The sequence below is a fragment of the Megalobrama amblycephala genome, unplaced genomic scaffold (assembly GCF_018812025.1).
Source record: "Megalobrama amblycephala isolate DHTTF-2021 unplaced genomic scaffold, ASM1881202v1 scaffold443, whole genome shotgun sequence".
In the NCBI taxonomy this organism is placed as follows: domain Eukaryota; kingdom Metazoa; phylum Chordata; class Actinopteri; order Cypriniformes; family Xenocyprididae; genus Megalobrama; species Megalobrama amblycephala.
The window spans coordinates 19067-32731 of NW_025953382.1; the positions used below are offsets into that span (position 1 = coordinate 19067).

Sequence of the window (13665 nt, forward strand, 5' to 3'; positions counted from 1 at the left end):
AAACACAAAACTTAAAATGTGCACCGTAAGTCTTCATCGAGCTGCATCTCTGACGGATCCGTGATCATGTCTCCCGCCGGCGGCCAAACATATATGTGTTTCATGTTATCCTTTATTCATTAATTCTGTGTTATGAGTTTATTCCGTGCCCATTCACTGATTGTGTGAGGATGTATGACGCCGTGATTATGTAGTTGTGTGAACTTGAATGTTTATATAAGTTTACATACATGGCATGCATGAAATTGGAGTATTTACATTACCAGCACATCATTCAAAACTGTTTTGTGTGAGTGTGAGACTGTATGCATGTGTACATAATTTGTATTCATCAGTGTTGAAATTGATTCAAGTAAAAACGGTGAAGAAGCATAACGTGTGTAAGTTTATTCATTTAATATAATCATTTACAGAAGTATTACAATGTTGAACTCCATCATAATCGCCAGGATGATAATCCTCCAGTCTAAAATGAACGCGTTTTTCGACGCAGATGTAGAAGTGAAGTCCCGTCTCTTCACCTGCACAAAACAAACCCCGGCACAGAAGATAGCAGCGTAGTTTTTCTTGTTAGTAAACCTCTGTACTCGATGTCCTGACAGGCTGAAGTTTGTGCAACCTCCACAAACACAATAATTTACCATTACGATGATAAATAGAATACAAAAACTACCGAAAACACACTGATTCACGGCCGCTGTTGCTAAATACCAATATATTCTGCACTGAATCAACACTGAGCTCTGCGAACATCTCCCTGTAGTGACGTAAAATGACGCGACGCTGAAAAAAAAGTGTTTTTTACAGAGACCGTCACTTTATCTACTAAATTAATGCCCTTATGTCTCGCAAAACATTTTTAAACCCTGCAGTACCTTTTTATATGGTATTTTTGTACAAGGTTATATATTCATCTCGAAAAAAAAGTTAAACCTGAAATATGCACTTTAATACAGAGATTATTTGATTCAAAGGCACCATAATGTAAATGCAAAAGATCTTTTAAAGATGTGAATGGAGGTAAAGGTCAGTTCGGGTTAATATCTCAGAGTAGAGGCAGCGGCGTCTGCAGATGTACGGCTGTACTGTAACGAGGCTTTCCCGTATATCTGTTGAACGAACCAGAGATGTCAATCATTCCTGAATTCTTTTCCTAATTTGACCAGTGTGTTTGAACTGATTAGGATTCGTGTGGACCGCTCTTTCACTGAATCATCTAAGCAGATTCTCAGTCAGTAAAACATGAATCAAACTGAAAACTTATGAATCTCAAATCAAATCATTTTTTATTTGTCCCCTCAAAGATTCACACTTTTTTTCAAAACCTTATTTCAATAAAAACACAGTAACTTCATACGTACTTTTAGAGTTTTTTTTAAGGATTTCAGTAATGTTTGTTCCATAAATTCTGTCAAAGTTCACACAGTCTACAGACAAGATATATTTACACTTGTTTGTGAAACAGACAAACTATATCTGATCTTTCCTTACTCTTGACCTCCAATGAGAAGAATAACATCTTGACCAGGTGTCTTATTCCATATTTTTTATTTCAGAGATGTCAGCAATCAGCTCCAATCCAGATGATCCAGTGATCTGGATTCTTCTGATGGGCAGAAACGCTTCTGGGAAAAGCTCATCTGGAAACACTATACTTGGGGAAAAAAAAGTTCAAAGCCCAAAAACATAAGAAAAAAAATGATGATGAAGTTTGTGAAGAAGTAGCTCAGATCGGAGAGAAGCAGGTGTGTGTGATTGACTGTCCAGATCTTCTGGATCCAGATCTGTCTGAAGAGAAGCTGGAGATGCTGAAAGAGCAGCTGGTCTCTGGATGTTCAGCAGGTCTCAGTTCAGTTCTGCTCACCGTTCCTCTAGAGGAACCTGTGGGAAATGAGGAAGAGATCCTGTATTTCATCAAGTGTTTATTAGGTCCTGAAGTTCAGCAGTACATCATGATTCTGTTCACACATGGAGATGAGCTGGAACAAATGAAGAGGAATGGCAGCAAAGACCGTCCTCGTGTCAATTGTAAGTAGTCCTCGTGTCAATTGTAAGTAGTCTAATAAATTACTTTAATAACACAAACATGTGAGGGATTTTTCAAGTTTGAGTCGGTTGTATGTCACACTGAAAAGTGATTTGATGTTTCTGTTGTAGTTTCAGGAGATTTTCCAGCAGATGAGACTGATGTGATTCCTGGGAAGAAAGACCAGATCAGGCTGGATCTGCTGGGAAAAACTGGATCTGGGAAAAGTTCCACTGGAAACCCCATCATCGGCAGAATCCTGTTCACATTACTGAAACAGTGTCATTCAGAAACTAAACAGATCTCAGTGATCGACACACCAGCACTCGCTTGCATCAACTGTTCGTGAGTTAAAACCAAAGCTTGTTGTGATGTAAAAAGTTACAACCTGCTGCACATTAATCAATATTTGATCACTGCAGCATTAAACTTAAGTACAAAGTATACTTCGTTTTTTTAGCGTACGCACACAGTTACTTCCTTTGACTCCTACGCATACACAGGTGTTCAACGCATGCGCAGTTTTGAGCAATTTCTCTAGAAAGTTACAATCCATGTAAATATATTTGTGTTCTTTCATGCTAAAGTTGTACAAATGAGGGTACTTTCTAACCTCTTCACACGATCTCTCATCTATGTAGGCCTCCGTTGTCGCTGTAGCTTGCATGTGTTCCAGTCTGTTCTGTTTATGCAGTTTTTCTTTGATTATCTTGTAAATTGAAGCCCCCAGGGCACGGCTGCCACTTTGTGGATAAACTAATTAATGCAATAAAAAAATTTAAAAATGTAAATGCGCATGTGCAACCTACAAAAATCAACCTACAAAAATCCGGCTGTGCACATACAGTACGCTCATACTTTTCCTGAGGACGTAATTCGTGTCGCGCGCACACGAGGGTCAGCATACAGTGCGCGTGACGCAAATTTCGTGACTAAAAAGTGAAGTATACTTTGAATTGAAAGCCTACATATAAGCTAAATATTTATGGAAAGCTCAAATCAAGAATAAAATAGCAGATTGATTGAATCACATCAGTACACTGCTGGTGTTGGTGGCAGAAGTAAGCAAGTACACGTGCAAATTAAGTCCATGCACGCAGATGTTAAAATGAAACTGTCTCTTTATTTTGTTCATCAATAAACACTGCTTCCAGTCAGCTTCCTGTGAGCTCTCGTTCTTTACTGTTCATGACACACAAGCATAAAGTTCATACCCTGCAGACAGAACAAACACTTTGTCCATAATCCATGTGAACACGGTAAGCACTCATCTGTGTGTTAAAGCACGGTCAAAAACTGTTTGCCTCCCTGCTGCCAAACACACCTGTAGTCTCATTAACACCGTGCCAATCCAACCATCTTAGAAAAGGTTCATCCTATTTTGAACTCCAAAGGTTCGATCTCTTCTAAGAGTGAGTTTTATGTTATGTGTAATGTTGTTAAATTAATGTTTATTGCACCTTTTACTGTCGTGTTGTCATGATGGTGTTTAGTGTTTGTGCGAATAATACTGTACACCATCTGTGAACAATATTTGAGAGGAACATTTGTATACATAGAAAAAGATCTTTGAGTTCAGCTCATGAAAAATGGGAGCAAAAACAAAAGTGTGGTGTTTATAATTTTGTTCAGTGTATATTGAAGTATATATTATTTTCAGCTTTAGAAATGTGATTAACTTTGATTCATCATGTGACAGATGTTAGTGCTTCTTTTGGTTGTAAATTAACATTATATCAGTTAATGAAATAGATTTTTATTGTAAATTGAAGTTAAATTTGTAAAAGTTAAAAGACCATATTTTTTTTACAGTAAATTTCTGGCAACCACAGCAGTGTTTTTTAACAGTGTGTGTTTTAGAGGTACATGACTGTACTCATAAAAATTAATGTATGTTTAGAATTAAAAGGTTTTATATGATTATAATGATATTTTTTGTAGAATTACAGTAATAAACAGTAATTAAAGGATAAGATATTACTGTTTTTTTACAGTTTATCTGTTTTTTTTCTGACATCATTACAGACATTTTCTGGTGCCAGAAAATTACTGTTTTTTTTTTTTTGTTTTTGTTTTTGTACATTCTTTTTTTACATTGTATGTTGATTCCCATTGACTTCATTTGTATTTTGTCCATAAAATAAATCAGCAGAAGATTATTATTATTGACAGAATGGATAACGTTTTTGAGCTTATCTCTTATGACAATGTTTCTTTGATTCTGTCTGCTGTTGTCTTGCTTTAGACTTGTGTTTCTCATTTCTGTATTCAGTGTGTGAAGCTGGTTTGATCAGAAAGCATCAGTTTCTGTGTTTGATGTGAGATCATGTGAGTTTGGTCAGTGCTGTAGTGAATAAGGTGCTTGATGACATGAGGAACATGAGGAACAAAAAGTGAAAGTAAAGTAAATTCAGCAGCTCGGGGTTTTCCTGAACCACGTGGCATATAAATAGTTTGATTTATTAATGTTTACAGTATTTGTTTTCTAAGAATCTTTCTATTGAACACGTAAACTGTCTGGATTCTGAGTTTCATTCACTAAAGATGGCAGAGGGACCTTCATCTCCTACAGGTAAGAATATCTTCACATGAACAGCGACTGTAGAATTATGTCATTCTGTATTTGAACAAATATTGTCGTAGTTAAATAGATTTTTCTCTCTGATATGATAGAGTTGTTATCTGCATGTTTCTTAGATTTTTCGGGACAAGTTTGTTGTCAGTCAGGAATATTTTTAGAATGAAAAAAAGGGGAAATGTGTTATTCATTCTAATGAGGAAAATGGGGACAAATATTCAAAACTTTGCTTTTTTCAATGAAAACATGGAAACAATCTGTTGTATAATGCTTTTATTTTTTGCACTTCAAATGTAGTTATAAATCCAGAACTTATTTTATATTTATCTGCAAACTACAAAAAAATAAGGCAAATTAAAATGCTTCATTTTCCCCAACTAGTGGGGCATGGCATACCTTTCTGACCACATCTATAAACCCCACAATCGAAGACTCATTGACACATTTTACAACAGAAGCACAGGTAAACCGGTCAGGCTGAAGGAAAAACACATTTATCACATTCACGGTACATAGTTACCGTCCTTACTATTGTTACATCCCCTGGCGTTATTAAGGGATATGGCGGAGAATAACATGAAATATCGGGGTCTGACTTCGGTCCGATGCCAGTGCAAGCAAATGAAACCAAAGCCTAAAGGCAAAAGCAGCAAGTGTTTATTTACAATGATACAGTGGGAAAACTCATACACCAAAAGAAAAAAAAGACGTGGTATCGGAAATGTCGTAGTACTCCCACATCTGAAGTCGTGATACGAGCTCATCACATTCACATTTTGACCTGAGAGGGTGTTCATGTCCGATTTTTCGTGTTTTTTTGAAGCTTTGATTGTGTTTATAGTGTGCAATATAACATGTTCATGTTTCGCGTGTAAAAAGCACAGTATTTTTCACATAATTTACTTATCTGTATACCGCTGTTTCCACTGTCATAAAAACGGGCTGATGACTTCCTTGTTCTATGAAGTCCCTCCTTCAGAAATACGTAACGAGTTCTGATTGTGCCAGCGGTTCCTGTGTTGTGATTCAACAGCTTAGCGCATCTTGCCCGGAAAGGTCACGCCTCTTACCATAACGTGGAGATGCATGCGCTCAGTGTTATTGTAAACATGTCTTTAATTTTACCCTATCAATTTGAGCCGGAATCAGACCCGGTGATTGGACTGCGGGATGAAAATAACAGCGTTTCGACGACATGGCGACAAACACACTCTACAAACGCAACTCTTGTGTATTCCTGTGGGCGGAGGTTAAGGTGCGTTCACGCGGCCTCGTAATTCCTGTAGTTACGAGATTCTAGCTTGTAAAAAGTGTTCACGTCCTCGTAGAGCTCGTAATTACAGCTGGTAAGCTGGGAGTTTTCTGAAAGCTCCCACATGTACCACGTGGCCGCTGTACCACCTGACCGCTGTAGATTCATTTAGGCGTTGATAGTGGTGCCATGGAAACGCTTAATTCCCAGTCAAAGAACGTGAACAGCTCCGAATATAACGTCACGTGTTGTCATTTCAAGATACCGGTAAATACGAGGTGACGTGAACGCAGCTTTAGTCAAAAAACTGTTTTAGTGACGTCATTAAAGAAGGAAGTAGAGGGATGTAGTCCAAACTGGCCGTTCGATGTAGGCGACTTCTGTTAAATAAAATATCTCGCTTGGCATTGAACTTTGAGCTTTAAAATTTTACAGATTTTATTTATACTCTAACAACAACATTACACACTAACTAAAGTTTGAAACATGGGATCACGAGGAACGGGACCTTTAAAACTAGGAAACTATTAGCCCATTTACGATTCCAAGAGCACGTGAAGGCTGACAGTTATCTTTCCCTGAACGAGTGAGCATCAGTAGAGATTAGCCACGAGTCGCACTGGAGTGACGCCAACTCCCCTCTCCCATTGATGACGTCATCGCCTCCAAATATGTTTGACAGGGATCAGAACCAATGGGGCAGAGCTAAGAAAGTGAAAGTAAAACTTGTAAAAATCAGCATTAAGTGTTTCTTCTGTGCTTCTTGGCTTGTTTATTGTGTTCATTAAACTGAGCATCTCTTGTCACTGTCCAGCAATAGTCTGTATGATGCAATACTGCTTCTGATTACATCATTCGTTGTTTTGGCTAAAAATCAGCTACCAAACCCAGTCATAGATTTATTGATAGATCCAGTCAAATATGTATTTCAGTGATTTTTGTTTTAAATAGAGATCTCTTCCCTTTATTACTCACATCCTCTGCCAATCCCAAGTCAAGGGTTTAATACTGACCAATATATCTTTGAAAACTACAGCCAACCATCAGTTTTGGTTCCCAGTGACACAGAGTTAGTAAAGTTGGACTACCATTTATTTCAGAAGCACTTTGGCTGTAGTGTTATCAGACATGTTATGCCACACTAATGGTGTAGTAGTCTCAAATTTAACCGGGATTTTTCCCCATGAAGACACAAAGTAACTTCATATAGATTGAGAGTTTTTTGAAGGATTACAGTAATGTTCATTCCAGTGGAAATAAAGTTCACGCACACCTCCTTTAAGACTCATTTACACACTTAGCAAAACAATATTAATGTTTGTTTGTGACACATAGGCATTTGTTCTCTTCTTACTATTGACCTGCAATGATCTTATTTCATATTTTTATTTCAGAAATGTCAGAGATCAGCTCCAGTCCAGATGATCCAGTGATCCGGATTCTTCTGATAGGCAGAAAGGCTTCTGGGAAAAGCTCATCCAGGAAACACTATATTGGGAGAAACAAGGTTTAAAGAGTATGAGTCTGAAGTGTGTGATGGTAAAACACAGATCGGAGAGAAGCAGGTGTGTGTGATTATTTCTCCAGATCTACTGGATCCAGATCTGAATGAAGAGAAGCTGGAGATGCTGAAAGAGCAGCTGGTCTCTGGATGTTCAGCAGGTCTCAGTTCAGTTCTGCTCACCGTTCCTCTAGAGGAACCTGTGGGAAATGAGGAAGAGATCCTGGATTTCATCAAGTGTTTATTAGGTCCTGAAGTTCAGAAGTACATCATGATTCTGTTCACACATGGAGATGAACTTGAGGATCTGGAACAGACCACCGATGAACAACCAAAACAGAAAGATCGTGCTGATCTCCAGCGACTGTTAGCTGAATGTGGAGAAAGATTTTACTGTTTCAATATCAAGAGTAAATCAGATGGTCAGATACAAGGACTACTGCAGAAGATTGAAGGAATAATGATGAAGAACGGAGGGAAATTTATCATGGAACGAATGAAGAGGAGCAACAGCAAAGTCAATATTGTCAATTGTAAGTTGTTTTTTATTGTAAATGACTTTAATAATACAAACTTATGGCAGTTACATTTACATTTAACCATTTAGCAGACGCTTTTATCCAAAGTGAATTACAAATGAGGAGAGCAACAGAAGAAATCAAACCAACAGTAGGGCAACAAGTGCTGTGACCAGTCCCCGTTTGTCCAGCACAGTATGTAGCAAGTTTTTTTTTAATAAGTATATAGAATAGTAAGTGTTTGTGTTAATGAGTCAAGTGTTGGTGAAAAAGATGCGTCTTCAGTTTCTTGAAAATGGCTAAAGTGTCAGCAGCTCGGGCTTGAGTTAGGCAGGTGATTCCAGCACAGTCCAGGTAAAGTCACAAGCATGTCACACTAATTTTCAATGAAGAATCAGAGATTTATTTGATATTTCTAATGTAGTTTCAGAAGAATCTCCAGCTGAAGATCCAGATTCATCAGGTTCCTGAGAGGAAAGATCAGATCAGGCTGGTTCTGCTGGGAAAACAGGATCTGGAATAAGTGGAAACACCATTATCGGAAGAAACATATTTGAATTCTCCATCAGCACAATCTCTGCAGAAATTACAGCTAAATGTCACAAACAAATGCCTAATTAAACACTTCAGAATACTGGAATAAACTAAACTCATCTGAACTAAAGTATCTGTTTGAAGAGAAAAACATAAACTGTATATCTCTGAGTATTGAGAATCACAAACTCTATGATGACCCATCAAGACAAAAGACCAGCTATAAAGTAAAAGCTATTAAATAAATGCTGTTTCATACTATTAATGCATAATCTGATTTAAGACAGACTTTTTTCATCACCATGACAGTCTTTGTTTAGTTTAATGTTCTGTGGATCAAGTAAAATATTATTAATGTGTCGAACACCAGCTGTAAACCTGGAAATATTTCTTGCTTCTTAACAATTTCAAATGAAATGAAATAATAAAAAAACAAAATAATAGTAATACCACATGGAACAATGGAATATTGTGTCACCTGTCATGGGTGATCTGTGTTTGTTTTGGATTTGGGTGGGTTTATCACTTTTTCTTTTTTTAGTTCTGTGACCTCATTTTCAGTTTGTTTTCTTGGTATTTTTACACCTGTTGCTCATTTCATTGATTATGTAAGGAATAATTGACGACGGCCACGATGCAAAGCGTCCGTGTATGCATTATTTTCTAATAACTGAATGTCCTGGAGTCAATTATTCCGCTTATATAGGGGACCTTTAAGATGTACACACACAGAACAAAAATCAGCGAGAAACTGGACCAGATCAGCACAATGATCAATACAAAACATCTAGACATGAAAAGTCTTTGATTAACATTCAGTTCTGCTGATTTAAACCAATGAAATTCCAGAAATAATAGTCAGTTGATTCAGAGATCATACATTTAAGTGCAATATAATAAATATAACAACAAATAAAAAATAAACTAACAAATAAATACATACAATATCGCAGCAAATATTGACATTGTCCCTCTCAGACAGATTTATGGATTTATAAATTGTGTACATCATATTTTAGGAGTGCTGGAGTGTTTTATTCTTACATGTACATCCAGCGGTTTGGAGGGTTCCCCTCAGTTAAAATCACATTCCTGAGAGGACGTCCTCCTTGGTTAAAATCACACAATATAACTGAAAGGGCACTTTACTATAATGATTAAATGGGCAGGGGCTCACTCATCACAGTTCATCGCCATCTCACAAAGCTCCATAATAATCCATAAAGCTGACTGCACATTAATGAACATTAAAGCATAATCATAGATAAGCACTGGATCGCTTGCCAATTATGTTTTGCCAATATGCTATTATTAAGAAGAAAGCTGATCATAGACCAGAAGTTATGGGCAGCTTTTCCCACTAAAAGCATGCTGGAGTTTAGTGAGGAAATTCCATGCAATCTCAAATAAGTCTGTGTTGACTTATTTGACCCTTATTAATGTGGAATAAAAGAAATTCCCTGAATCCTCATGGGGGGGCTCAGAAAATACAAACATCAAATGCTCAGAAACAGAGTAAAAGATGAATACCTGACATTAGGAAAATGCACATTGCTGGGCTCATCTGCACAGGATCGAGCCCTGAGTCTCCTGCAACATCTCTTTAAAGGCCAGAACACACCAATCCGACGCCGACAAACTAGTGGAGACGAAAGCAGACTGTGGGGTTTGCTCACGTCGGCAGCGTCTGTGTCCAAAGTTGCCCTGCCACACCAAACCGACGCTAAACAGCCGACGGCTAAGCAGCACGTCAGTTCTGCGCCTGCGTGATATGAAATGCCTTTCCGAAACAGCAGGCGGCAGTAGCTGAACAGCCAATCAGAATGATGAGATGGCCCGACGGACCGACGAGCTCCAACGCCGATTCAACATTTCGAATCGGCCGAAAAAAGGCCGACGAGGACCAACTTCAGCCGACGGTGCAGAACACACCGAGAAAACTTAGTCGGCCGACGAAGAAAAACTGCCCGACGGCCGACCGTCGGCTTGGTGTGTTCCTGCCTTAAATACTCAGACCAAGACAGAAACTTCTTTCAAATGGAAACATGAGTTCACAATAGTAATTTGCATTAATCAGGGTCCCAGACTGAGTAGTTTACACCTTTTCGGGACAGAAGTGCATTTGCATGAAAGACCCTGTGAAGGTGGACACACCCACTATAGGGGGCAAAATAACTCTTAAAATCTTTAAACCTTTATTACCTCCTGGTTTACTTCTATGGGAATGAGACCCTTGTACCAGTCGCACTGAGACATTTCAAATGATACCAAACATGTATAGTATTGTATGATAACTGTTCACACTAAACCATATAGATTTTGGGTGAATTTCATGTCATCTCTGCATGTAGAGAGAAGAGATGGGGGAAGAGGGTGTGAAGGAAGGGAGATGTAGATTAAGACATTGCTGAGGTGTGATCGACTGATTACGTCTCAAATGGGGATGCTAATTTTGCAAGAGAGAGTTTGAATGTTAATTTCCTTTGTTTTCTCAACGAGAGGCCCTTTCTCAGTCCAGACAGTCCAGCATTAGTCTTACATTAGCGTTACCTGTAGATTTCAATGTCTGTAGCCACTCCACAGTCCGAAGTCTTTTGATTTTTGACTACGGGTGAATCTCCAGTTGTCACTGATGATTGGATCTTTCTGGATTACAATCCGCCATCAAAATGATAAGTTTAATTATTTCAGCTGCTGTTAGACAAGGCTATAAATGTGCCGCTACCGGCAGCATCCTCACGTGATAAAACCGTTTAGCCTCTCAACGGGACTCCTTCCTTTGTTTACGGACATGACGTAATGACGCACAGACGAACTGCTGCATGCTTGAATTTCCCGTGGAAATCCGCCATGTCGCTCTTATTATAAAACATTATTACAAGCTTACTGTTGTGAATTGAGACAAGATAATGAGATAGTTTTAAACACTGGCTGGTTATGTACTTGTTCAAAAATTGATTTTGGATAATTTTTAACCAAAAAAGTTACGGACTGCAGCTTTAAGTAAAAGCATTGAAATGCGTCCAGATACCACACATCTTCTTCAACTGCAATGACGTCACCAGCGAGGCTCAGTTCGCCGAGCCCAGTTCACCTGATGCACGTCCAAACAGGTAAGTAAGGTCAGCGATCTTAAAAAACGGTATTAATAAATGAAACTTTTTAATCATGTGACATGGGTCTTCTGCATTTAGACACGGCTGATTGTGCAAAAGACTGCTTCATAAAGAGTAACAATGTCAGAGCATGGTTGTGCTGCCCTAGTGGGGACTCTTATTATGAAAGTTTGTAGCACAAACAGACAGAAGAGAACACTGTTCATTTTTTTTATTATTTTTATGATAGGCCTATATATGTTATATATATAACATAGCTTTTTATGTTTATAGGTGACATTAATGAAATAGAATGTATCACAGAATGTATCAACAATACATCCATATCGGGCATGATGTCACATTTCACTTCCCTTCTTTCGGTGTAAAAAGTATACACTATTAATGAAACAAAGCCACATATTTGTACCGGACACATGTGAAATTAATGTGGAACAAAAGAAATTCCATGAATCCTCAGTAGATTTACACAAACTGAGAAAGTCAAAAAGTTTTAGGTTGTGCCCCGCTCTCCCCTATAAACCTCGGAGGACTAAGGATATTTTTATTTTATTTTATTTTTATTTTATTTTTAAATATAACTCTGATTGTGTTTGTCTAAAAGAAGATAGTCATATACTCCTAGGATGGCTGAGGGGGAGTAAATTTTTGGGTGAATTAACCCTTTAAATTACACCTTTTTAACTGAAAACAGAAGACTTTTAATGTGTTCTTGTCATTCATTTACGTGTTTAGTCTATAGGTATGTGCGTTTGAATGTGTATGTGTGCAGACGCTTAGTCTTTTTTACAAAGAGACATCACCATATTACTTGTCTGGCCCGTATAATACAGAATTATTAGTCGTTTCTGTGCATCTATGTGAACTGGAATCATTTTGATAATGTTTTATCTATACATAGGGAAAGGAAAGGGAAGGAGTCCTTCGCAGGGGATAGTTGAATTGACACATCAGTGCCAGTAGCGTGTTTACCCACCACACAAAGCATTCAATTGCATGGGGCCCCCGTGATTTCCCCCTAAAGGGAACCCCCCAGTGGTGTACACTACGTGATACATAGGTATATGCCATATACCCACTAAAAAGGATTTCCGTATATCCACTTTACAAAGCAAGAGGATACGGATCTGGCGCTCTTTAATGTGGCACGACTCGTGACAGATCGCTGTAATGCCTCAGTTCAAAAGAAGCTGCAGCCTGACACGCATGTAAACTGATCCTCTCCTCTCTTTAATACCAGTTACAGCGCAAAATAAACATGAATGAACATCTGAAGGTATGTTAAAATATACAGTACAACTTACTGAAATCCATATCATGTCTCGTGTAATAGCTTACTCAGTGTTCAACAGCGGAAAGATGGTAATAAAAAAGCTAGTCATCATCATCATCAGTCCCCATGACCTGGTGTGGGCATCGGGTCAGTCACTGTGATTTTGTTGATCCTGGAACAACATTCCTGTCTGAAAATTTAGTTTAATCCTATTCCTACCCCTAAACCTAACCCTACCCATAAGTTATCCCCAAAATCAGAGGGGAAAGATAGGTGAATAAAATTGACGTAGAAGCACCTAACCCTGGTTGCAAGCCTAAACTTGACATAAATAGTAAACTTGTCCCTAAAAATCTGATTGGTTGATTGGAATGTTGTTCAAGGATCAACAAAGATGTTGATCCAGAAACATGACCTACTTGGCAAAATCACGGTGACCGTGTCGCTGTTGAGGTCTCTCTACTTGTCTCAAGCATGTGCCTGTGTCTCTGCAAAGCTATTCATGGTCCATTCTGTGATGTTATCCGCCCACTTCTTTCTCTGTCTGCCTCCTGGGACACTACCTTGGAGGATTGTTGTGGACAGGTTATTGGCTCTGACGACATGTCCGTACCATTTCAGCTTTTTCTTTCTACCTGCAGTAAGTAGGTCTTCATACTGATGATGTTTCTCACTGTTTCTTATGTGATGTGGTCCTTGTAAGAGATGCCAAGGATGATTCTATAGCATCTCATTTCTAGTGCCTGAATTCGTTGTTGCAACTCTGCTGTAAGGGTCCAGGACTCACAGGCATATAAGAAGACTGAGAGGACAAGTGCACGCAGAAGTCTTGTTTTTAGAGATATTTTTGTCTCTCCATACAGCTTT

General features: G+C 38.4%; 1 protein-coding gene and 1 pseudogene across 1 annotated transcript; both read left to right on the forward strand.

Annotated features, from left to right (window-relative positions):
* The first annotated feature begins 1611 nt into the window (after positions 1-1611).
* On the forward strand, positions 1612-3183 carry LOC125261627 (GTPase IMAP family member 6-like). Its single transcript, XM_048180180.1, has 2 exons — positions 1612-2028; positions 2158-3183. The coding sequence occupies exons 1-2, from the start codon at positions 1806-1808 to the stop codon at positions 2373-2375; spliced, it is 441 nt and encodes a 146-aa protein (XP_048036137.1). The 5' UTR covers positions 1612-1805; the 3' UTR covers positions 2376-3183.
* Positions 3184-4238: 1055 nt separating this feature from the next.
* On the forward strand, positions 4239-8856 carry LOC125261629 (annotated as a pseudogene).
* Positions 8857-13665: the final 4809 nt, after the last annotated feature.